Here is a 26815-nt window from a genome sequence, read left to right as displayed (position 1 = left end):
CTGACTACTGAACTAGTGCTGACTACTGAACTAGTTACTACTGAACTAGTGAGCTGACTACTGAACTAGTTACTACTGAACTAGTGAGCTGACTACTGAACTAGGGAGCTGACTACTGAACTAGTGCGCTGACTACTGAACTAGGGAGCTAACTACTGAACTAGTAACTACTGAACTAATGCGTTGACTACTGAACTAGTGCGCTGACTACTGAACTAGTAACTACTGAACTAATGCGTTGACTACTGAACTAGTGCGCTGACTACTGAACTAGTAACTACTGAACTAGTGAGCTGACTGCTGAACTGGTAACTGCTGAACTAATGCGTTGACTACTGAACTGGTGCGCTGACTACTGAACTGGTAACTACTGAACTGGTGAGCTGACTACTGAACTAGGGGCTAACTACTGAACTAATGCACTGACTACTGAACTGGTGCGCTGACTACTGAACTGGTAACTACTGAACTGGTGCACTGACTACTGAACTGGTCGCTGACTACTGAACTAGGGAGCTAACTACTGAACTGGTGTGCTGACTACTGAACTGGTAACTACTGAACTAGTAACTACTGAACTAGTGAGCTGACTACTGAACTGGGGAGCTAACTACTGAACTGGTAACTACTGAACTAATGCGCTGACTACTGAACTAGTGCGCTGACTACTGAACTAGTGTGCTGACTACTGAACTAGTAACTACTGAACTAGTGCGCTGACTACTGAACTAGGGAGCTAACTACTGAACTAGTAACTACTGAACTAATGCGCTGACTACTGAACTAGTAACTACTGAACTAGTGTGCTGACTACTGAACTAGTACTACTGGAACTGCGTTTCAAATGATTATTAAACAGCAAGCAAACTATGCTAAAGTCCTTCAGGTGCACTGAGTGTCCGAATTCACTCACTCGTTTTCATTCACTCCTTCAAGTGAATGGTATGAGTGGACTAATGTAGGGAATAGTGAATGAGGGTATAGGGGGCGATTTCGGATACAGGTCGAGAGCTGTAGTTCCAACCATGTAAGTTTGTGACGCTGTTTGCAAATGTTCATTTGAACTATGGTTTTGAGAAACACCGAATCATTGAACTATGTTGGTAAGGACAGAACTTGAGACCATAGTTGGCTTAAGATGCTTTTGGGAAATGCACCCAGAGCTAGCCGTGGTGTTTGACTACAGAATGTTGTTCCTTGCGCCACTTGTGAATACTGTGTGAAGCAAGTCTTCAGAGGTGAGCTTCATTTACACAGGCATCAAACACACTTCATTTGTGTTTGTTTAAGTGACATTTTACAGGCTTATTTTTGTATTGTTTTCATCAGGCACAGCACTAATTGAGCGCCATTTCTGGCATCTTCCTAATGAAGTAAACATTTAGTGAATCGGCAGCAGAATGTGAGGAAAACAGATCTCTGAGGGGAATTGATGGAAATCCATCAGTTTTAAGCTTTTATTTCTACTCTTATGACATCTTTGGATTGATTTTGTTAGTTATGTGACATGGTAAAAATATATTGGAACTGGAACAGATACTGATAAATACGTCACATTGAGCTACGTGAGACATTTAATATATACAAAAAGGTTAATATAGGTAAATGTAAATAGCTATAATTTGATGCTGGAAATACTAGTGTTTGGGTGCTTTGTATTGCTGTAAGTTTTACGATTGTTGTCAGTTTCTGCACACAAAACTAACATTTACGTTGTAATTACTTTATTGCAATGAATATACTTAGAAAATCAAACTATATTTAGATTGGACATGCTGCTGTTGTTGAAGATGAGTTACATTTGTGTTTGTTTTTGTATTATGTCATGTTGAGAGAAATAACAGTATTACCTTTCAGTAGAACACTTTTAGCATATATCCTGACTCAAATAATGTGTTTCTAAGAGCAAACACTCAGAATAAAGTGAGATGATCTGCTGATGATCCTGAATGTCTTGTTGAATGAGTGTTGATTGTCTGAGGCTCATCAATATTAACAGCTGCTGAAAACACTCTTTATTTCATATCAATAGTTCATGTTCTCACCTCAGTTATTATGCTGATGTCTTCAGATCTCCTGTAAATTGCCACTTAAAGCTCATTTCATCGGTATAAACAGAAGGTAGGCAATTAGTTGCTTACAAATGTGTACATTTATTTGTCTATGCTGTCAAATGCTTTTCACACAGTTCTTCACTACTTTTCTAGATATCTGTCATTAATTAAGAAACTGAATGTTAAAATAAAAATGTGTGAGTTAGCATCAGTTACTTTACGATACACAGATAAATGCTTACATTTGTCAATTAGTATACGTGTGAAAGACAAAAATCGGTTTCTATAGCAAAAACAAAACCATATATATTAGTGCTGTCCAACAATTAATCGCGTATTAATCAATTTATTATGTATATACAAATACACATACAATATATAGTTTGAGAATATTTACATATATTTACAGGTATATGTATTCATATATTTTATATTATATAAATAAATGTAACATAAATATAACCTTTTTCGTAAATATATACATGTATGTATAGTTATAATAAATATACACAGTACACACACACATGTAAATAAAAACTTTTTTTTAGATGTGATTAATCACGATTAATTGTTTGACAGCACTAACACACACACACATACATACATAGAACAAGAATCATTGAATGACATGTTCAAATACTGTATTTAAGGATCATAGTGCAGCCCAAAAATACTCATTAATTGTAATTTAGCAAAGCAATTTTTAATCATTTAAAATATAATAAAATTTAGTATGATCTCTGATTCTTTTATATACTTACAGACTGTACAGAATAATTATGCCGTTTCATTTTTTAAATTAAAACAAAAATTAATTTGTTGCAAATACTAAAATTTGACATCTGTTCTTTGACCCTATAAAAACAAATTCAGTAACTGCTATATTTTTTATTTTGGCAGATCGGCTCCTCCCACTCTTGAATTCATCATCAGTGAAGCTCCTCCCACACTGGAACTCATCATCAGTGAAGCTCCTCCCACTGCAGTTCAGCAATAAATGCTGGAAGATTCCCATCAGTTCAGAAGTGAAGACGAGCGTCAGAGCATCAGGAAGAGCTGAAATCTGATCAAAGACTGAGTTTATTAAAGAGGACAGAGAGAAGATGAGAGATCCAGAGCCCTGCAGAATCAAACACACTGAAGAGACTGAACAAACAGGTTGGTGTTTATCCTTCATTCACAATCAGGGATGCAAACTTATGGTAATTTTCAAAGTTGGAAATTCCATGGGAATTAAAGGGAATAAACTGGAAATGTTATGTTAGCCTATAACAGGAAAATTAAATGTAGTTGAGAATTTTTTTCTTGCAGCATAATCTTGTACTGCAAAGAAAACTGACCAAGTGTATACTTTAGTACAAGACTGAACCTCACTGGTTGTGTTAATTGTATATATAGAGTTTCTATTTTCTGTTGAACACGCGCACACACATGTCTGGTTTGCTATCCTTGTGGGGACTCTCCATAGGCGTAATGCTTTTTCTACTGTACAGACCGTATATTCTATTGTCCTACACCAACCCTACACCTAAACCTACCCCTTACAGGAGACTACAGGCATTTTTAGATTTTAAAAAAACTTCATTCTGTGTGATTTATTAGCTTGTTTACCTGTGAGGACCTCAATTTAGGTCCCCACCATGACACGAGTCCCCATGAGTCTGCGTGTATTCAGGTTTAAGTCCCCACTTGAATAGAAAAACAGGTACACACACACACAAAATATTTTTGGGGAGAATATTGGTAACCAAACAGTTGCTGGGCCCCACTAACTTCCATAGTATGAAAATAATACCATGGGAGTCAATGGGGGACCAGACATTTTTGGTTACGAACATTCTTCAAAATATCTTTTATGTTGAGGAGAACAAAGAAATTCATACCGGTTTAGAACAATTTGAGGCTGAGTAATTGATGACAGAATTTTCATTTTTGGGTAACTGTCCCTTTAACTTGCTGCTAGCATTATCTGAGAAATAACTTAACTTCTCTATTTGGCAACTGGTCCCAAAGTCAAAAAGTGTATGAAATCCATTCAGTAATTTATTTTATATATAAATTAAACCAACTTTCCAATTAATTCCCTTTAACTCATGTTTCCAATTTGGAATATTTCTAAAATGAAGTTCCCCTGGAAATTTGCCCTTTGAAACCCTATTCATGATGCTGAAGAACATTCATGTTACAAAGTATCAAAGCACTTTATCACATTTAAATAAAGTTAAAATATATAGTTTACAACGTTGTTTTTTTTTGCAAAATGGATAGCTCTCCCAAAAATGAAAATTCTGTCATCACTTACTCAAAACCTGTATAAATGTCTTTGTTCTGCTGAACACAAAGGAAGATATTTGGCAGAATGTCAGTAACTGAACAGATATTGCCCCGCATTGGCTATCATAGTATTTATTTTTCCTACTATGGAAGTAATTGAGGGGAGAGATCTGTTTGGTCCCTTTAACTTAACATTAGATGATTGATAGTACTCACTACATCAAAAATAACTTGTATCTCAGTCATGTAATTAATTCATAAAAACACACAAGAATGATTATAATGTTTTACAGCAGCTGTCTTGTTTCTGCTATTACATCAGGACTCACTTTCATATTTCTCTTTGAACTTTGGTTTATTTAAAGTGATTTAAAAAAAATATATATATTTCACACCTGATGGAAGAGAGCGAGGAGAGTGAAGAACTGAGTGAAGTGGAGGAGGAGCATCATGACAAACCTGGAGAAAAACCTCTGAGTCGCTCAAAGACTAAAAATAAATTTTTAAAGAAAAGAAAAGCCAATAAATCTATCACCTGCACTCAGTGTGGAAAGAGTTTCACAAACAAACATAGTCTTGAGCGTCACATAAGAGTTCACACCGGAGAAAAGCCATTCAAGTGTGATCAGTGCGGGAAGAGTTTCACGAACAAGCACAGTCTTACTGCTCACATGAGGATTCACACCGGAGAGAAGCCGTTCAAGTGTGATCAGTGCAGCAAAACATTTCATTGGTCATCAGACCTGAAGAAACACCTGGCAGTTCATACGAAGGAGAAGCCACATTCCTGTTCTGAATGTGGGAAGAGTTTTTCACTGTTGCAGAGTTTACATGTACATCAGAAAACTCACACTGGTGTGAGAGAGCACTTGTGCTTTGAGTGTGAGAAGACTTTTACTACAGCGAGCTCTTTAGAACTACACCAGAGGATCCACACTGGAGAGAAACCTTACAAGTGTTTACACTGTGACAAGACATCCAGTCAGTTAGGAAATCTGAAAGTACATGAGAAGATCCACAGCAGAGAGAAGCCACACACATGTGATCAGTGCGGAAAGAGTTTCACTGCTAAAAGTCATCTGAAGATACACATGAAGATCCATACAGTGGAGTAACCGCATCACTGCTATCTATTTGGGAAAGGTTTGTCCATTTACCTTCTTCATTCACACGTGGTCAGAATTGTTGGTACCCTTGGTAAATATGATCAAAAAAGGCTGTAAACATTTTAAAAAATCTGCATTAAGAAATTCACAAAAGTCTAACCTTTCATTGAACTAAAACAACTTAACATGGGGGAAAATCTCATTATGAAATAAATGTTTTACTCAAATACATGTTGGACACAATTATTGGTACCCCAAGACATTATTATGAGTAAAATATCTCTGAAGTATATTCCCATTCATATTCACAATTTTGAGCACACCAGGGTGATTATGAACATGAAATTATCCAGCCATGGCTTCCTGTTTCACAGAAATATAAATAGGAGGGAAAACAAAGCCCAAATTCCTTAATCATCCATCACAATGAGAAAACCAAAGAATATATTTCTGATGTGCAGCAAAAGATAATTGAGCTTCACAAATTAGTGAAGTGGCTTTAAGAAAAGAGCTGGAGCAGTGTAAATTCCCATTTCCACCATCAGGGCAATAATTAAGAATTTCCAATCAACATAAAATGTTACGAATCATCCTGGAAGAGGATGTGTGTCTATATCGTCCTAATGCAGTGGTTCTCAAATTTTACACCAAGTACCACCTCAAAAATATTTGGCTTTCCAAGTACCACCATTATGACCAACATTAAAATGCAGTAGCACTATGCACAGTTTAAAAATAAAGAAAGAAAAAAAAGTCAGGTTTTATTCCTAATAAGAATATTTATTATTGTCAGCCTCTTAAGACATTGTAAATACACAGTTTAAACATTAACACTGCACTGTGCTTACTTCCAGGTAAATAAAAAAACTTAATTATTAAATTAAAATATATTGTACCTAAAAGTGAAATAAAAAGTGTACTGTACTTAAATGTTAAAACACTGTACTTAAATAAAGATTAAATGAATATGTATCGTACTTAAGTACAGTAACTTAGTTTTATTTAACTTTTAAAATTAACACAGGCTGTATGTGTAGCTGCAAGTAACAACAATCAGGCCACGTGTCCACCAAAGCCAGCTGAAAATGCCCAGCTGTGAGCGCTTGAGGGGGCAGCGTATTTTTGTTTGTTTTTTTCAGTTGAGAGTGAGACGCTGTGGTTGCTATGATATGGAGTATCCTCTGAAGTAATATGGCAGACGCATCGCGAATGAAATGTTTCTCCATGCATTATTTTTCAAAACAATATTATGGTACTCCGGCAATTCCATCTGGTAAAGACATAAATACTCGGAGACAAGCAATATTAACTCCTCTATTGTTGTTCAGTCATAGTACAAGCAGGGTGTGACGGTATTAGTACCGCCCCTCGTCCACTGTGATTGGTTAGTTGACTAAAAAGTGACATTGATGAGCACTAAGTTTTACCCACAGTTGAACATTCTTCAACTCTCGGCGCCGAGAAAAAAACGCCCAAGTGCTCAGCATGAAAAAGACGCTCCCATTTAAAACAATTTTAAAAATTCACTAGCCTCGGGGGAAAAAAAAAAAACACGTTTTGGTGGACACCCAGCCTAATTTATATTTAATTCAGAGATTCCTCTGCATACCTCATTTTGAGAACCACTGTCCTAATGCGCGGTGAGGAGGAGAGGTTTGAGTGGCCAAAGATTAGGGTGACAGGACTTCTCATGGTTCATTATGGGACGGGTGGGGGGGACAAGGGGGCTGATATATGATCACGATATGAGAAATCTTATACACACACAGGTGCATAGTTATTTTTTTATATAAAAATTAAAACCAAACGTGAGATACTCCACACGATGGACATTTTGACAGCTGTGTGTGTATTTGACAATTCAGATTGTCAGAACTGATCGCAGAACTGGGATCGCGCGGTCGAGAGATCGTTTCTAGTGTGTCATTCACCATGATTCCGCGTATCCCGTCTTCACTTACTCCAGGTTAATCAATGACGAATTGTGATTGGATGGTAATTTTGTTCTATGACGAGCTTGGCTACCTTTGATTAGGCTGTTCTCATGTGACAGAATACTACTACTACTACTAAATTTTGAAATACGGGACAAAACGTGATTTTTTCAAAATAAGTCGGGACACTAAAAATAGAGCTGAAATACGGGACTGTCCCAGGAAAAACGGGAAGTCTGGTCACCCTACCAAAGACTCTCCAAAGATCACAGCTGGAGAACTGCGGAAGATAGTTGCGTCTCGGGGTCAGAAAACCTTTAAACACTCCCAAACAACGTAGTGATGGAGGTGCTGTTTGATTATAATTTTTAAAGACAAAATAATAAAAGAAAATCAAGAAAAGAAAATGTTTTCATCCAAAAACAATCTCCAGCATATTCAGTTATCAGACACGACTGGAACTTCAAATGGGACTGGCTTCTATGGTCAGATGAAACTAAAAATGAGCTTTTTAGCAGCAAACACTCAAGATGGGTTTGGTGAACACAGGGATAAAAAAGTACCCCATGTGTACAATGAAATATACTGCTGTATTTTTGATGTTGTGGGCCTATATTTCTGCTGGAGGTCCTGGACATCTTGTTTAGACGCATGGCATCATGGATTCTATCAAATGCCAACAGATAAAAAATCAAAACCTGACTGAATCTTATAATGGGTCATGTCTGGATCTTCCAACAGGACAATAGTCCAAAAACAAACCTCATAAATGGGTCACTGGGCACAAAACAAAACTTCTGCCATGGCCGTCCCAGTCCTCTGACCTGGATCAAACACACTAACATACAAAAACACAAAATTGCTCAGGTCTTAATTAATTTAATATGTTTTCCTCACATGCTTATTGCCTGCTGTTCTAGTGTTTAGGCCAGTATACGGCGCTGTAAGCGAGGAAAACAAGGCAGAAACGACCCCGCATATTAAACTGTGTAAATTATATTTTAATTTAGATATAAGAACTGCTCACCTCTCCTCATCAGACTAATTACAGGCAGCGTTTGTTTGTTCCTCCCCAAAGTAATAATTCAGACAGACTTGAGGCAAACACTATTTAATGATCTACAAGAGAACCTTGCGGATAACTATGCGAATACTCGATCACTACAATACAAACATCACTAAAACGACATCAAAAGTGGAAAAAGTTAGTCAAAAACCTACATTTAGTCTACACACAAACTGCCAAAACCGGCGCTCTGTTTTATTTTTTAGCTCAACTCTCACCTGGAAATCGATAAGATGAAGCTCACATAGGATTCGGACGTGCCTTGTTGCCTTATTACCTTGGAATCAAATTAATCCTCTGCATTTTTTTCAGCTGTACTTGAAAGTATAGGCTGCGGAACAAAAAGGGGGCATTTCCCAATTCCTTTTTCACACCAGGATAGATGTTTTTAACTATCCAATCAAATATATGGAAGCCCTGAGAGGCCATGTGTTTATTTATTAAAAGAATAAAATCTTAATAACAATCATTTTTCTCTATTTTCTTATGTCTAGATCACAAGTAAACAACTTATGTTGAGATCACGAGAAAGAAAAATGCTGCATGCTTTTAGGACTTTAATAAACCTTGGAACCTATGCCTTTTTCCACAGTACACTGGACAAGACATATGGAAACATTTTACTCAATACATTTTCGTCGTGAATAGCTAGGCTACTTGTCTTGAGCCAACTTGAAGTCTCACTTGGAGTTGATGAATGCATTAATTTCGTTATGTACAAACTGATTAGGTTGTGAGTCAATTTGGAGGACAGGACACGTGAAAATGTTTTTAGTACACTTCACCGAGCCCACACTACAAAAGAATCAAGGAATCATGTAAAATCCAGTAAACCTTGAGATTATTATTTGTGACATTAGAACAAAATATATGGAAAGAAAAATGCATGTATAAAACTAAACTGGATTTATTTATTTGTATTTATTTGTAATTTCATAAAAAAATTTATTAAACGTAGACCTTTACTTTCATTAAAAATACTTATTTCTGCTATTTTAGGCTCATTTAAACTACAGACAAGTGCAAACTGGGTGCTTAATGCAAATGTAATTGGCCACATTTACAATATCAGACTATTATGTTCGTCCATCTATGCAAATGTCCCTTTATGTATAGAGAGAAAAGAATGAGGTTAATCACTGTCTGTCACATCAGTTTTTAGTGATTGTGTAGATTTGCAAAGACACTGATGAAGGGTACGCCACAAAAAAAATCTTCAGCTTTTTGTTTTATTTCTCATCAAACACAAAACAACTTTAAGCAAATACTGTTAAATCAAAAATTAATTTTAAAGTTAATCAATAAACTTTATATACAATAAAATAAAACATAGGTTACTTCACTTAAAAAAACATGGACAACCAAAAATAATTATAATAATAATCCATCCACTGCTGTCCCCCAAAGCCTCAAAAAGTACCCAATGGAGTTTGAAGTTCACATCAAGCGTCTTTCGATTCATGAAGATGTCGGTACAGACGGCTGCTCGGCCAGAGAGCCTAAAATAGCAGAAATTTTTAATGAAGGTAAAGTTCCAGGTTTAATAAAATGTTAAATGAATTAAAACATTTAATTTCAACAGCGAATGTGAACGTGACGTCAGCAACGCAATGCATTCTGGGACTTTATGTGTAATTAAATTACAGTTACTTATGAAAACTTTAAAGATTACAAAGGGGGTTACATTTGAATATTTTCACACACATACAGATTTAATTGATTTCTTTCCCAAATTGCAGTGACTACTCTAAAATATGAGACGCTAATGTTTCAGAAGTTTAGGACACATGTATTCGTTTTATTTCCTATTTGTGTTTATGTGTATGCTTTATTTTTTAAATATTAACTGTTGTTTTTGTTGCCAAAATATGAATATTCAAAGTAGTCGCACTGTCAACTTGTTACTGTTAAAAATTATTTCAATGTTTAACATTGTTAAATAAGTTACCGCACATTCATTCAGCCATTTTAAACACTGGAATAAGCAGTATAGGGGCTCGGAATAAGAGCACCAACGCACACAAACAATACAAATCAGCCATGGTTTTACTACAAATAAACCAAAAATTGCAATTGTATGGTTTACAAATTAAACCATACAACCACAAATTAACTTGGGTTTTACTACACTGACCATAGTTTAACTACGGTAGGCTATTTGTCGTAAAAGTGTTGTTATACAAATGGTAAAAATGGAAAAAGCACTTTTACTATAGTAAAATCATGGTTAATTTTCGTAAGAGTGTTTATACTATTGTATGAAACAATGAAGTTGAAGAAAGGTATATTCAGATCTTGTGTGCCTTGCCTCCTTCCTGGCCATCTGAATATTCTGGGGTCAACGAGAAATAACTGGACGCATTTTTTATTATTTTTACTATTTTAAACCTAGCAATCTGTAGTCTGCTGAAACGGTTAAATTCACTCACACAGTGTAAGACCACATCAGCTGAACTTGATTTCTCAAGATTTACACACGTGAACTAATGTTGCATTCCACTCGAAACATCTTAATCAAGTGGTTCAGAGAGTTGCAAGAACTAAATGAAGTACTGTTTGACTTGTGATATGGAAACAACTCACTAGCTAGCAGTAATGATTGGTGGAGTTTCCCATCCAGATCCTGACAGGCTCAGCTTCAGCGGGTGAGAGCTTCAGGTTGATGCTGCAGGTCTCCTCAAACGTCCCATGAACATCTGGCTTCCAGGAATAGATCAGCATGACTGTCTTTGACATGTTCATTGTTCATTCGCTGTTTGGCTTGAAGCAGCGCTGCGCAGACCGATCAGCAAAAGTTGCCGCTTGCATTCGGGGAAAGGAATTGAAAGCAGGATTGGACACTTTCTGCTCCCCGTAGTGATGCTCTTTGCATACTTTATCACAGATGAAGTGAATTAAATGCAGTCGTGAAACAGCTGTGTTAGGGCTGTGCAATTAATTCAAATAGAGTTTCAATTTCGGCCTCCAACAATTATGAAAATACAGTAATGGAGATAAAACAAGTATTGCACCCCATTCTGACCCCCTTTCCAGCAGTGGGCTTTCGCTCCTCTTAAAAGCCCAGTTTCACGTGCAAATCAGTAAAATCATGTTACGTGACTTTTGCCAAATGGGACATGTTTGATTTATTAAAGTTCATTAGATTTATTTATGTTTTAAAAAGCACGAAAGAGAACTAGCGCTGTTACTCAGGAGGCTTGCGCTCAGAGACGGAACAGAACACGGACGTCCCAGCTAACAATTTTTGGTTCCCAGAACGTTCTCAAGAATGTTCCCTTTTGGTTAGCCAGCAAAGTTTTCTTAACATAAATAGAACGTTCCCGTTAGGTTAGGGGAACGTTCTGGGAATGTTTAACCATCATAAGGAGCATTAAATGAGATTGAATTACTGTATCCATTAATAGGCTATGAAAGATTTCTTTATTATAACTACCATGTACCATATAATAACCCAGATATTACCCAGATAGCACACGTACATCTGCAAGATGTCTGTTAAAGATGGTCTGTTGGTCTGGAAAGCATCTGCTGTCATAAACATCATAAACATCTTAAAGACATCTAATAGACATCTATTTGACATCTAAAACGTCCAATAGACGTATTTCAGATGAGCAAACACCCTAAAAAATACGTCTTACAGATGTAAATGCAGACATCTCCGAGATGTACGTGTGCAATCAGGATATGTTTCTTAAGCACCAAATAACAATGACTTCAACAAAATATTGGGTTTTAAAAATTTGAATTTTATTTTTACAGACATTAAAAATTAATAAGGTTTATTTGATAGGATTACAATCATTTCTTACCACTGAATTAACGATGATCTGTTTTGGTCCATTAACAAAAACTTCTCGGTTATGTTCTCTTTAATTAAACTTGTCAAATCTCTCTGAAATCATAATATTTACTCTCAAATATTTATTAATTATAAGAAATTATTCAATAAAGAGATCAATAAATGTGTTAGTCAATAAAACAAAATGTTTAAATTATGTGAGTGTGTGGAACGCAGGAGAAAAGCACGTGCAGATCAGCGGCGTGCTGTAAAGAAACATACGAACAAACCCAGTGTTTATGATATGCTTTTCAGACTATGCTTAACCTTGACTTAATTTCAGCTATAAAATTGGAATTATATTATCATTATAATGCAATTTGACTACTTTGTCTACACTTTATTAAAAGCTTATTTCAGACATGAAATTCTGCAAAAATAGTTTATGATAAAAAAAAAAAAAATACACACTTCAGTATTAGAATAATCAGAAACATCTGCAAAGTTTTAATTAGTTTACATGGTTATGACAACTAAAAATAACCTACAGGGAACGTTCCTAGAACGTTATTTGGTTCCCAAAAATATAACCAACTGGGAACCAAATGGGAACGTTAGGGGAACGTTCTGTGTTTGTTGGTATGTGAAGTCATCTTTTAGCTCAAGATGCACGCCTAAACGGTCAAATACACGCAAAAATGTGTCAAAATGCGGCACATAGTGATTATTAACATAAACGCCCATTGGTCATGTAATAAATGAACATAAAGAGTTGAGAATGCAAATACATGTGTAACGGTAAATTGGATCCATGCGGCTCTTAAAGTGACAGCGGGCTATTTTCCTGCTGCGACTGTGTGCTTAATATTAATCAAACAACAAAAGACAAAGACAAAATCACTCACTGCTCTTGACTGAAGGACTTTTGTAGCTTTAATGTGAAGACTATGCTGTTTTATTTTACATTTGATTATTCATTTCTGTAGTAGGCTGTTAACTGAATACTTAAAGCATAGTTTGTTTCATTTGTATTGTTTTATTTATTTATTTTATTCTATTGTATTTGTCCTTTGCATTTTTATTACTGACAGTTTTATTTGCAATAATTGTGAGAATTGTATTTTTATTTTTTTTTATTAATACTAGTTGCTAGTACTCGGCTGTGGTATTGAGAATTGCGACATTTCGCGGTGCTTTGGTGTCATACGCCGATCGGTCTGCACAGCGCCGATGCATCTCAAACAAGCCTAATGTCACATTTTAATCTTGCGAAATCTTGTCACACCAGTGACTATAAAGATATTTTATAATTATGTACTTGATTAATTTGTGAAAATTAGAGACATACTTCACAGAAATGGTAACTAACCTAAAAAAACTTAAAAATTTGGTCAGAAATGTTAAAATAAATCTCTAATTGGTCTAATTGTGTAAATTAGATAAATGAAAACTTAAATGAAATAAATGCAAATTTCTTGTTTATTGACCAGTTGTATTAAGGGGAGACACTGCAGGCAAAAACAGTTTTTTTATGCACCTGTCAAGTTTGAGATTTTGGGCTTTTTGGTTTTTCATAAAGTGTTTTTTTCAGACTAGTGGAAAGAAAACATCCAAAAGACACTGTTAAGTCTTTCTTTTATAGCACTTTATCTATTTGTGTCAATAGATTTCAGTTACAATACATATTTTTAAAGGCCGTTTTCTCAAAATGAGTTTTTTCTCCTACACTGAGCCATAAATCTCCACTTCGGTAGCACTTACACACACCAAACTTTACAGTTTTATTCCTGTCTATATCCTGAAGGTTTTTACAGAGGGATTTGTTCATATGTAATTTGCTTGATTATATACAACATTTGAATCCCCCCAAAATTGTGAAAATAGTGTTTTCTATCCATTCTAAGCATTTTCTGAATTGTGACAAAAATGAGATATACAAAATTCCCTCTGTAAAAACTTTTGACTCTAATATGTTAAAAAAAATTAAACAAGAATTTGAATGAAACTAACATCATCCAGTGTTTAGATGTTTGTTCTAGAAATGTATGCAAATTAGCGCATATTTCATTAAATAACGACTCATCTGCATATCTAAACATAACATTTTAGAAAACTTGTAATACAAAAAATGTTTGCAATTATCAATGTAATCAATCAGCTCGGTAAGCAAGGCGATAACTATAAGTTATTTTTTTTAACCCTATTCACCTGCAGTGTCTCGCCTTAAAGAAATATGAAAGTGTGAGTGTAGCTCTAATGCTGGATATCAGTCATGTGATCATCACAGCCTGATATTCAGATCAGCAGTCTCTTACTCATGTGATCTGGATTAAATACTGAAATATGATGAAAGATGAAAGCAGGAAGATCCAGAGCTCCAGAAGTAACGATTACTGATTATTGATCGCTAAGATCCTCAGAGAGCAAGAAAAAATAATCACCACAGATGAGTGGAAAGAGTGTTTCAGTGAAGGTGGTTGTGAATGTGTATATATGTGTGTTAGTTGCAGGATCATAGAATGACACCGTTCCTTCATCACAGTCCAGCTTCACTCTCACACGATCAAGCCTGCGTTTCACATAACCAAAGGCTTGAGACAGTTCGGCTTCATCATCATACTGCACACTCCAGACATCAGTGCTAAAACAATCCCATCCCTTCCTCTGGTTTGATGCTGTAGTTACTCCGACTCTCCAGTATTTACTCTCTTTAACCTCCACATCCCAGCAGTGTGTTCCTGAGTTAAAACCCTCTGAACCCAGAACACATAACTCCCAGTCAAATCTCTGAGGATTTTTAGGAAGATGTCGATAGCTGCGCCATTTCACACTGGTCAGATCATTAGACACGGCGAGACATGGATTCGCAGTGTTTGGATCCAGAATTACAGGAGCTGATGAGACACAATCAACAGATGCTGTTATTCTGATGTTCATATACATAAAAAACAAGTTCAAAATATGAATAAAAATGTAAAGTGCTATATAAAGCGTCATCATATGGGAAATAAAAACTTTTTTTGTGTGGAAATGTTTCTGTCAGTCTGATCTAAAAAGGAACCTGCTGATTTTGGTGCAGTAGATCATCTCGTTCTTCACACATAATACTAAAATCTTTAACTCTCCACCCATCTGTATATGTGTGTGTGTGTGTGTGTGAGCTCAGATCTTCAAATCTTCTGCAGTCAGACTCACTGTTTTGGACGATGTCCTGCATCTTCTTCCAGACTCTGAAGGGCAGGTTGCCCAAGTAACGTGGCACATGAATCAAAGCTCCAGAAGGCGTCTGTGGATCCGGCTGTGATGAGATCTGGACTCTGGAAGAACATTCAGGATCAGAACCGCAGTGGCTTTGGATCAGAAGCAGAGAGACCAGAGACACCAGCAGATCACTCACCTTTCCATTGAGACTGGAAACTCCTGCAGAACAAACACACCATTGATCATCAACAACTCAATCAATCAATCATCTGAAATCAGACCTTCAGAAAGCAGACACCACTGGCTTTCATCATCTCCTCCGTGTCTTTGATTGTGTGTGAAAGAGCTGAGATGTGTCTATTCATCTCCTCCAGCTTCTCCTTCATCATCTGCTTCTTCTGCTCCTCTTCCTCTCTCAGTGCAGTGATTGTAGCTTCTTCTTCATCTCTGAGAAACTGATGAGGCTTCTCAAACTGCTGTTTAATCTGACACTCTGTGTGCTCAGCTTGAGACTGAAATCAAAACACATTCACTTCAATCGTCTCAATCAACACACATTACATTTACATTTAGTCATTTAGCAGATGCTTTTATCCAAAGCAACTTACAAATGAGGACAATGGAAGCAATCAAAATCAACAAAATAGCAATAATATGCAAGTGACACACATCAACACAATCACAGCATTCACATCTGAGATAAACTCAGATACCGTCATACAGTCGTGGTCAGAATTATTGGCACCCTTGGTAAATATGATCAAACAAGGCTGTGAAAATTAATCTGCATTGTTAATCCTTTTGATCTTTTATTTAAAAAAAAAGCACAAAAATCTAACCTTTTATTGGATAATAAGAATTTAAAATGGGGGGAAATCTCATTTATTTACTTGTAGAACCTGGTCGAAAAGAACACACCCATATAATCTCAACTCAGCACATTCCACGGAGTCTCCCCTCCGCAGAGTCGTAAAATTAACAAATGACCAACACAACGCCCGATTGTCTGACTAGTGTCCGGCCATACCCTCCTTATCACCTCGGGAGACTCGTAAACAACGATAAGTTTGAGGATGAAATGACCACGCTACATCTACATGGATTCAAGAACAAAGAACTGCTTATTTGGAGAGGTTCCAGATTCAGAGCGCTCGCGATACTGCGACCCCGCTTACCATAAACTACGCTTCTGATAGACAAAAACGATTGACTTATAGCTTCGTCTGAGCTAAGAAGATCACCAGAGCTACACAACGTGACACTCCTAATGACCTCAAGACCTCATCTTTGTTCTCCCGCCTTCCAAAGGAATGCGCTCTTTTTCTCTTCTTGTGTAAAGAGCACCCAAAATTTTATGGACTTTGCCAAAAGGACAATCAAGCAATATACTTTAAGAGACAATATATATTAATGTGGTATTTTATGCCTTTTTAGCTTGCTGTGGTTATTAGGATTTAGGATATTTTAATCTATGACTTAACCCGCTTAGTAGGTAAAATTAGTGTAGGTATTCGGTAAAGTGTAGGTATTTAATTAAAAAATTAAAGCTTAATTGTATAGCAATAATGCATGATTATAACACTTTATAGAAATCTGCTAGGATATTTCCTCCATGTGACATATTTATTAGCAGATAATATATGCATGGAATGAGGCCGTGCGGGGCGGGGCTCCGCCCTACAGAGACGATGTGATTGGATCAAACAGTGAATGGGATGGACTCAAATCAGTCTGATAAAAACAGACACCCAGCTTTGCATAGCGCTGGAAAACTTGGCTGAAAACTTTGGCGTGCTGCTTGAAAACTTGGACTTTGTTTTCCCTGATCGCGCTGTGAAACGCCTGCAGACTTAACATCAAGCTGATCATCTAAAAGACTTCAACACTCGGCAAACTCCTGTCAAACTTTCAAAGCCTGAAGCCATGCAAGAACTCCAAAGCATTACCACTCTTGCATCACCAGGAAGCAACCAATTGCAGGAAGGGTTTCCCCAGAACGCGTCACAAAAAGACCGCACCAGCAGCCAATCACCACCCCCGGGATTTCCCTACCAGGAAGGAAAGGGAACCGGAGAACAGCCTGCAACTCAACTTAAAGCAAGTAAACAAACAAACAATCTCCATGTCTTGCTGAGCTGGTTTGAATTAATCTTTAAGAGTAAAGTCAAAGCCTCTGTTTGTGACTTCCTCAGGTCTTAGAACCTTAAACTTTCTTCAAATTGCAGTCCTCTTGCCAGAAAGTATGTATGTATGTGTGTGTGTGTGTGTTTTGTTAGTATTGTATCATAGAATAGCAAATAAACTCCCGTTGCATTTATAAAGAATGGTTTGGTGCTGTGTTTTTCAAGTTTGAAACTATTTGTCAAAGATCGTGTTACCTGTTGCTCAAAATTTCCCAACCAATTCTGTATTATTATCATGGCCACGAAATACACAGAATTGCTAAGATATACTGGTTTAATGCTTACTGGACGAGTCATTAATAAAGTATGAATTATACGTTTTGATTAATATCAATTAATCAGATCAATAGCGAATCTCTATGATTCGATTTCTTAAAGCTAAAATTCAAAATAAAAGCTTAAATCAAAGATAAATATTACATATTTATTTATTTTCTCTAATAAACATTGGCCACAATTAACGCCACCTTTTTATTCAATACTTTTTGAAACCTCCATTTGCCAGTTTAACAGCTCTAAATGTTCTATAATGCCTGACGAGGTTAGAAAACACCTGACAAGAGATCAGAGACCATTCCTTCATCCAGAATCACTCCAGACCCTTTAGATTCACAGCTCCATGTTGCTGCTTCTTCTCTTCAGTTCACTCATTTTCTACAGGGTTCAGGTCAGAGGACTGGAATGGCCAGCAGAAGCTTGGTTTTTGTGTTGTTTTTGAGGTTTGTGTTTGGATTATTGTACGGTTGGAAGATCCAAACATGGCCCATTATAAGATTTCTAACAGAGTCAGTCACTTATTGATTTTTTATCTGTTGGTATTTGATAGAATCCATGATGCCATGTGTCTAAACAAGATGTCCAGGACCTCCAGCAGAAATAAGGCCCACAACATCAAAAATACAGCAGTACATTTATTTGTACACGATATAGACACACGTCCTCTTCCAGGCAGTTTCCTAACATTTTATGTTGATTGGAAATTCTTAATTATTGCCCTGATGGTGGAAATGGGAATCTGTCACGGCTCTAGCTCTTTTCTTAAAGCCACTTCACTAATTTGTGAAGCTCAATTACATTACATTTACATTTACATTTAATCATTTTGCAGACGCTTTTATCCAAAGCGACTTACAATTGGGGAATACATAAAGCGATTCATCTAGAAGAGGCAATCCGACAAACGAAGTGCTTGTAACACCAAGTCTCAGGCATTGTTTAAATAAGTAAAAGCTAGCAAGGGAAGGAATGAATAAGGAGAAAGAGATTTTTTTTTTTTAAAGGGGTCATATAATGGTACATGCACTTTTACAAGTTGATTGTACTGAAATGTGTGTTAGCAGTGCCTGTACACAACCATCATAAAATGATAAAAATCCATCCAGTGTTTTTTTTTTAATCTCCTTATTTGTTTTACCCGGTCTCAAATCAAGCCGTTCGACCGTGTGACGCCACACGGTCGGACGCCCCTCCCACGATGGTTGATTGACAGCAGTGTTTCAACACAGACCCGCCCTTGCTCGTGAGCGAGCTGTCAATCATAGTCCGCGTCATTGTTGATATACGCTGGAGCTGTCTATGAGCAGAATGGCGTCTAGCGATTGTGGTGTTCTGTTCTCGGGTGCAATAATGAACACAGCAGTCATTTTGATGTTCCTAAGTCCGAACCGCTGAAGACACAGTGGCTGAGTTTCGCTTTTGAAGGGAATATTCCCCACGAGCAACGTCAATGTTTTCATGTTTGCGCGAATCATTTTCACCAGACTGCTTTATAAATGAAGGTCAGTATAAAGCTGGTTTTGCTAAAGCTGCTCCTGAAAAAGAATCGGTACCAACTATTCGTGTTCCTGCTGAACCTCCAGAAGAAGTGAGTGTAACGCTTTATTAACCTTTATATTAATCTTTATATTAATCTTTGCAAATCGCTAGCACGCTTCACGATGTATGTGGCTAATGTTTACATTCAGGGTACATGCATGTTTTCTATTCTGACGTTCTCAATATAATTAATAATCCCACGTTTATAATGAACAAAAGCGTTACGGTTGCACAGTATCCTCAGAGACTCCGCTGCCATTCTTCAAAATATACCCTCAACTGTTGTCAAGGCAACACTCCACGTGTGTTGTGTCAAAAACGCCCCACAGAACAGAGGGGCGGGGCGAGCAAAGCTCACTAGCATTTAAAAACACACGCACTAAAACCGTGTGCTGAAAACAGAGCTGTTTTTGAGCAGGTAAAATGAGTGTTTTCTTACAATACTAATGAGAATTTTTAATTAAAGTATATTACAAACTTTCAATTTAGACCCTAAAGAATCATATTAGCTTGTACAAAAATGGCATTATATGACCCCTTTAAGTGTAGGGTGAAGTCAAGTAGTGTCGAAAGAGATGAGTTTTCAGCTGTTGCTTAAAGATTGACAGGGATCCAGCATTCCGGATATGGGTGGGAAGATCATTCCACCAGCCAGGAATGGTGAACGAGAATGTTTTGGAGAGTGATTTTGAGCCTCTTTGTGATGGTACCACGAGCTCAATTATCTTTTGCTGCACATCAGAAATGTATTCTTTGGTTTTCCTCATTGTGATGGATGATTAAGGGAATTTGGGCTTTGTTTTCCCTCCTATTTATATTTCTGTGAAACAGGAAGCCATGGCTGGATATCAGAGATATTTTACTCATAAGAATTTCTAGGGGTGCCAATAATTGTGTCCAGTGTGTATTTGAGAAAAACATTTATTTTATAATGAGATTTTCCCCCATTTTCAATTGTTTTAGTTCAATTAAAGGTTAGAATTTTGTGATTTTTTTCTTTAATAAAAGATCAAAGGGATTAATAATGCATGTTTATTTTCAGAGCCGTCTTTGATCATATTTACCAAGGGTGCCAATAATTCTGACTTCGGCTGTATAACAGATCCAGAAGCAGATCGCTGCTCGTCATTTACAAAAATAATCTTCTGGAATCCATTATATTAAATATATCAGATCATAACTGTATATAGTGATCAGTGATGGGAATAACGGGGTTATAAATAAACAGCATTACTTTTTTCAGTAACGAGTAATCAAACAAATTACTGTTTCCCCTGTTACAACGCCATTATGGTTACTAACATTTATTATGATATTCTTTCTTGTATTTTTCTGTCAAAATAACGGAGTTCCTTTTGGAATTCTTCAGCTTTTAAGAACTAACGATTTCTCTGGTAGTGGGCTACCAGATAATGTGCAAACGGCAATCTCATTGGTTGGCGCTCAAATCAATTCCAGCGAACCCATACTATGTGATTAATATTCATGAACCCAGCAGCTTATTAATCCTTAGTGCGTTTTATATTGTTATTAGTAGTAGAATTCATAGTAGTTTTGTTATCTTATCAATTTTTTTCTAGAAACATAAATGACAAACAATATCTTAAGCACCACCACCAGTCCTAAGTTCAGTCAACACCACAAATATGCATTCTTGGTTATTCTAATTACTAAAGCTCTATCATCATATAATGCTAAATTATCATAATGTCATATTATAATGCTTGACTGACTGATGCTAAGTGTCAGTAGATAAATAGTGTAGATTAATGTACCATGTTTTATAACAATTATTTATTCTATTTGGTGTTAATTTCATTAATTTAACATATTTAGTATTGGGGGCATCCAAGTTATTTGACATTTGAACTTTTTTAAAAGTAACGCAATAGTTTCTTTCCCTGGTAATCAGTTACTTTTCTAATGATGTAACTCCATTACTAACTCAGTTACTATTTGTGAGCAGTAACTATAACTAATTACTTTTTTAAAGTAACGTGCCCAACACTGGTAAGTGATCCTACGGCTGTAATGAAAATGACTGGATTCTGTTTCCTCACCTCGATGTGTTGAACTGTTACCACAAACTCTCTTTTGGTGTTTTTATTGCGTTGAAGTTTCTCCTGTAATGATTTCAGTGCTGTATTGAGCTCCTCCTAGAATTGAACAAAAATACATAAAACACCAGATTACAGTGAAAAAAGAAATAGAAAAGACGATACAGTGATATGGTCATATAATGTGGTGCAAAAGTATTTGCCCCCATCCTGCAGTCCTGTTCAATCAAATCAACACTTAAAAAGGACTTTTCAACAGCATGAAGTTTGAAGAAAAACTCATTTGTCTTACCTTATATGATGTAACCACTTCTCTGATGGGTCTGAATGTGTGATTGACGTGTTTCTGTGAATCTCTGCACACCAAACACACCGGCTGTTCGTCCTCCAGACAGAAGAGTTTGAGTTTCTCACTGTGTAAATTGCACATCTCCTCAGATCCCGATAAACGCCTCTACTTTCTCTGCTTCAGGAACAACTCAGACAGGTTGTTCAATGCAACATTAAATGGAGGCCGACGTTTTGAGTTCCTTCTTCTGCAGACGGGACACTCCTGAGTTTTCATGGCTCTCCAGAACTGTTGAAGGCACTCTTTACAGACATTGTGATTACATGACAGAAGAACAGGAGTCTTGAAGATTTCACAGCACACGGGACAAGAAAGCTCTTCTACAGATAGTGAAGCCATTTTCACTGTTTGAGCTCAAACAGAAACAAGTAAAATAAAAGTACATATGTGACGGAGATGTTTGTGTATACGTCATCGTCTGAATTTGCTCACTCCTTTCTGATAAAGTGCACTCAACCGCCATACACTATATAGGAATTAGTGAATGAGTGAGCGATTTTGGACACAGCTAAAGAGACATCAGGATTTCTTCAGGTAAAACTTTAACAAACCGTATTCAAAATAAACTTGCTGTAAAATGTTAAAATATAGTGCTATAAAACCTCCGCATCTTCTGAACAAACTAATGAGAATATGCTTTCAGTACAACACTGAACATCATGACATCTTCTGTAATAAACCTCGTGAAACACAGCAGTAACACACCAGTACTAATGTTTCACAATGTCATCCAATAATACTCATTCATAATGGCTTATACAGCATTTTCAGAATGTTGTTTTTAACTTCACTATACACTACAATCAAAAGTTTTTGAACAGTAAGATTTTTAATGTTTTTTAAATAATTATCTTCTGCTCACCAAGCCTGTGTATATATATATATATATATATATACACACACACACACACATATATAAGCAAATTCAGAGATGTGACCATCTGACAGTTTCACAAATTGCATTATAACGTCAAAGTTGTCTACGAATTAGCATAATTAAAATAACTTTTAACACACAAAAATAATTAAAAATCACACAAGCTTTAGTAGGTTCCTACTGACAAGAATTACTTCTTACAGGTGATAATTTTTTTTAAAATTATTATAATTGAACAAAATAGTTTCCCGTTCCAAAGTTTATAGTACATTCCTAGTGACTGACTTAATACAGGAGACATTTTTTCCAATACCTCTCTTCATAGGTACTCAGTACACAAGTACAGTACTCAATTACCCCTCTTCATACATGTACAGTACATAGGAAAAATGCTGTCAATGAAGAGAAGAAATAATGTTAGAAATAAAATCGCAGCAACAAAATATGTTTGCATCCATTCCCCGCACAGAGACATTCAGTAACAGCAACATTATCACTCCAAACAATCTTTCACACAAACATACAAAAACACAAAATCACTCAGGTCTGAATGAACTTAGTTTCCTCAAAGGCTTGTCTGCTGTTCTTAATGTCTGCAAACACACAAACAGCGCTGTACTCAAAGAAAACAGGGCAGAAATGACCTATTGTTGCACAAACAAACTGTGTGAAGTGTATTTTACAACTGTTTAAATGTGATTTGAGAATTACTCACCTCTCCTCAGAAGACTCTGTGTTCACGGTTCCTCCCGAAAGTGATTTCAGACAGACTTCCTAAGACAGCATATAACGGTTTAATGATCGACAACAACTGAGCTTTAAAAAAGAAAACCAATATTTAATTAGGCTACCACTGTCGTGAAAATATTCTAAATCTGCTTTTAAATGTGAGACCGAGAATTAAAAGCTCTGTTGTGAGGAAGAAAGAGTCTCTTCTCTTGTTAAAGGCTGTCCAAGGATCTTGACCTTGAGTGTTATCTTCTCAGATTGGCTCTAACCAGTCACAGCCATCCTTCTGTTGACAGAAGATTTAGACACATACACAGAGACAATACTAACACCTGTGCAGATAAAACACATAAGGAAAATAGAGAATAAACACTAATTAGAAAATGAAGAAAATATATAGCAATTTCCACATCACACTACAATACTAATTTCTCATTCATCTTTTACTTTGTGTTGTGTGAATTTAGTTTGATTTTATTACAATAACTTACGATAAATTACAGATAATTCTTGTTTAAATGCATTTGTTGCAGTAAAGATACAACTCAAATGTAGCATTTTCATAATAATGTTTATTTTTGCTCTCAAATGTGATTAAACAGTGTTTGATCCAAGTTTCACAATCGCTGGCCTAACGTGGTCATTATTTAAAGGAAATACGAGATGTTTTGTAAGTAATTCAGCGGTGAATTGTGTTTCTGTCTCTGCTGTTTCCAATATTTCCCATAAGAAAATAATCATGTTCCTCCTGAGGCCTTTACTGTTTCTTCATGTTTCAGCACAACGTCAGACTAATTTAGTAAACCTTTGCTTTTTAAATTGATAGTATACAATATCGTTCGAAAGTTTGGGATCAGTGAGATTTTTAATGCTTTTCTTTCTTCTCTCTCTCTTCTGCTCATCAAGTCTACATTTACTCAATCAACACATTAAAAACAGTAATATTGTGAAATATGTTTACAATATAAAATAATGGTTCTCTATTTTATTTTTATTATTTATTTATAATTATCTCTGAGTTTCCCAGTTGTAAATATGTGACCCTGGACCACAAAACCAGTCATAAGGGTCAATTTTTCGAAATTGAGATTTATACATCATCTGAAAGCCGACTAATTAATTTATTAGGATAGGACAATATTTGGCCGAGATTTATCTATTTATTTATTTATTTACAACTATTTGAAAATATGGAATCTGAGGGTGCAAAAAAATCAAAATACTGAGAAAATTCCCTTTAAAGTTGTCCAAATGAATTCTTAGCCATGCATATTACTAATCAAAAATGAAGTTTTGATAAATTTACAGTAGGAAATTCACTTATCTTCATGGAACATGATCTTTACTTAATATCCTAATGATTTTTGGCATAAAAGAAAAATGGATAATTTTGACCCATACAGTGTATTGTTGGCTATTGCTACAAATATACCTCAGCGATTTAAGACTGGTTTTGTGCTCCAGAGTCCTTTCAATTCCAATTTCCGACCGATAGCATGTGAATTCATAGTCGAGTTTGTGGTCACCAGGATCAGCGGCACGGATAAACTTGAATTATTATTAGAATAATCCTGGCCACATAGCAGGCTCATAATTGTATGGCTGTGGTCCGTCATACGAGTATTAATAAACATTTTAAATTTCCTCAGCGTCCGAACTGTCATTGTGATCCATTGTTTTCCTATTGTTTAAATTGACCGTTACGTCACTTCCGGGTTTTGGCGTTTTTCAGATGCGGAAGTAACATTTCTTCACAAAAATGACTCCAGAAGCCTCGGTAGCATATTTATAAGTATATTTTAAAGAAAGTCTTGTTATTACATTATCTACATTACTTTTCTAGACGTTGACTTACTGGGTCTCTAACCTGCAATATGCTCATTTTCTGCGGATGTATTTATACACATGATTTGGACAAGATTAGGCTGATGATCCTGGCTGGCTCTCTGTGGCTGTAGCCTTGGTTTGATCATAGTCTGTCTGCCAGTTCAGGTTGTCATCCAGCTGTTTCGCTCAGGTGCTGTAGATCAGGAGTGGTGCCGGACCGGAGGGCATCTGTTGCAGCGCTTAGCCAAGCCTTTGGCTGATCAGGTGGGTGGCAGGGCTGGATGATCTGGACACAGGTGGAGAGGGAAAGCACAAAAAGCCAATGCAAGTCCGTACAGATTTAGTGAGCTAAAATATTTGGGCTATGTGTTGCATGGTTAACTGGTGTGATCAGTTAGTGACGCAAACTAAACGCTTACATATCGTGGCTAATAAGGCAGGAGTGGATAATTGGTGTGAGTGAGCACCCGAAAACTATGAGTAAGACTGTTGGGGGTCATTTAATGACTTAGGCTATTTCAGGCAGATGAGTCCAGTCCCCGAGAATTCCCCATGGATGACTCGTCAGCTCACTGCCAAGCACCAGGGGGCATGCTACCTAACAGGGAACATTGAGAGGGGACAACAGAAAGGTTAGGCGTCTAGGATACATGAAGTAGCTTGATGCCAATGAGCAAGGGAATCAGACGTGTGACGGTGGGCCACTAATAGATTTGAGGGCTCATTGTACACCGTAGTGGCTAACGTTACCTATGCTTATGGCAAGGGAAAGGGTAACAAAATAAAACTGAAAATTAGAAATAAAGTTAAAATGTCCTAATTGCTTAGGAAAGTAAATGGGAAATTGTTTTAAATATATTTAAAATCTAAGTAAATTCAATTTTGCTCAATAGGTGTAACTAGACTTAACTACAGACTGGAGTAGGTGGAATAAAATAAGCCCAAATAAAATAAATAAATAATTGCTGCAAATAGCACAATAAAATAAAATACACAAATCAACCAAAGCATGTGGGGGAGACCAAAGTAATTGATAGCCCAACAGAAGGTGGAACAGAAAGGAACTGTAGAGGGAGGAAGTGAACTGTTACACTTTACACACACTGTCACTAAAGCCGCTTTCGGATGCTAGCAGCTAACAGCTGATATAAGGGGCTTTAGCGCGGTAGCTTCGGCTACATGCAATGGTCTGTTTACATTAGTCTTTGACGTATGCGCTGTCTTGAGTTTGAACCGGAAAGGGCTCGCTATTGCCTTCTGGGGTCAGACGTTACTTAGAAACTGATGCACGCTTAACAACCGGTGTGCGTGAAGCACGTGAGCTAGATGTAAACATGCATGGGAATCTCACGCTCAGCCAGACGTGACCTGTCGTTCACACTTCATTCATAACTTACACAGCGAATACATATGGATGTTTATTAAACTACACTACAGGGAAACATGCAACATCGAACTAGACACAAACATACATGCATTAAACATAGATGCCAACACAAGGAAGGCATGGAGAGAGAGAGAGAGGGAGCGGTGAATTATATGCAGATGTCAAAAGGCTAAAA

The 26815-nt window shown here is 36.6% G+C and overlaps 2 protein-coding genes across 5 annotated transcripts; one reads left to right on the top strand and one right to left on the bottom strand.

Moving 5' to 3' along the window:
* The first annotated feature begins 769 nt into the window (after positions 1-769).
* On the top strand, positions 770-21982 carry LOC131537392 (zinc finger protein 239-like). Of its 4 annotated transcripts, none has more exons than XM_058770771.1 (3): positions 770-1238; positions 2955-3212; positions 4694-5793. In XM_058770771.1, exon 3 carries the CDS (start codon positions 4727-4729, stop codon positions 5441-5443), a length of 717 nt encoding a protein of 238 aa, XP_058626754.1. In that variant the 5' UTR covers positions 770-1238; positions 2955-3212; positions 4694-4726; the 3' UTR covers positions 5444-5793. The 4 variants fall into 4 exon arrangements, with proteins under 4 accessions (XP_058626754.1, XP_058626756.1, XP_058626757.1 ...); XM_058770773.1 differs by lacking the exon at positions 770-1238 and adding an exon at positions 1992-2121; XM_058770774.1 differs by lacking the exon at positions 770-1238 and adding an exon at positions 21944-21982 and having other exon boundaries at positions 2856-3212; positions 4694-5471.
* On the bottom strand, positions 12688-22151 carry LOC131537396 (E3 ubiquitin-protein ligase TRIM35-like). Its single transcript, XM_058770778.1, has 4 exons — positions 21764-22151; positions 21475-21570; positions 15411-15928; positions 12688-15109 (listed from the first exon to the last, which is right to left on the bottom strand). Exons 1-3 carry the CDS (start codon positions 21899-21901, stop codon positions 15692-15694), a joined length of 471 nt encoding a protein of 156 aa, XP_058626761.1. The 5' UTR covers positions 21902-22151; the 3' UTR covers positions 12688-15109; positions 15411-15691.
* Positions 22152-26815: the final 4664 nt, after the last annotated feature.

Source organism: Onychostoma macrolepis, chromosome 03 (genome assembly GCF_012432095.1).
Source record: "Onychostoma macrolepis isolate SWU-2019 chromosome 03, ASM1243209v1, whole genome shotgun sequence".
In the NCBI taxonomy this organism is placed as follows: Eukaryota; Metazoa; Chordata; class Actinopteri; order Cypriniformes; family Cyprinidae; genus Onychostoma; species Onychostoma macrolepis.
This window is presented reverse-complemented; position numbering and strand designations above follow the sequence as displayed.

Excerpts from the sequence above, each read along its gene's own strand:
- LOC131537396 (XM_058770778.1), bottom strand. The coding sequence starts at position 21,901 with ATGTGCAATTTACACAGTGAGAAACTCAAACTCTTCTGTCTGGAGGAC. Across the intron at positions 21,571-21,763 it reads AAGTGGTTACATCATATAAG|GAGGAGCTCAATACAGCACT; the intron begins GTAAGACAAATG and ends GTTCAATTCTAG. Across the intron at positions 15,929-21,474 it reads TAACAGTTCAACACATCGAG|TCTCAAGCTGAGCACACAGA; the intron begins GTGAGGAAACAG and ends TTTTGATTTCAG.
- LOC131537392 (XM_058770774.1), top strand. The coding sequence starts at position 4,727 with ATGGAAGAGAGCGAGGAGAGTGAAGAACTGAGTGAAGTGGAGGAGGAG.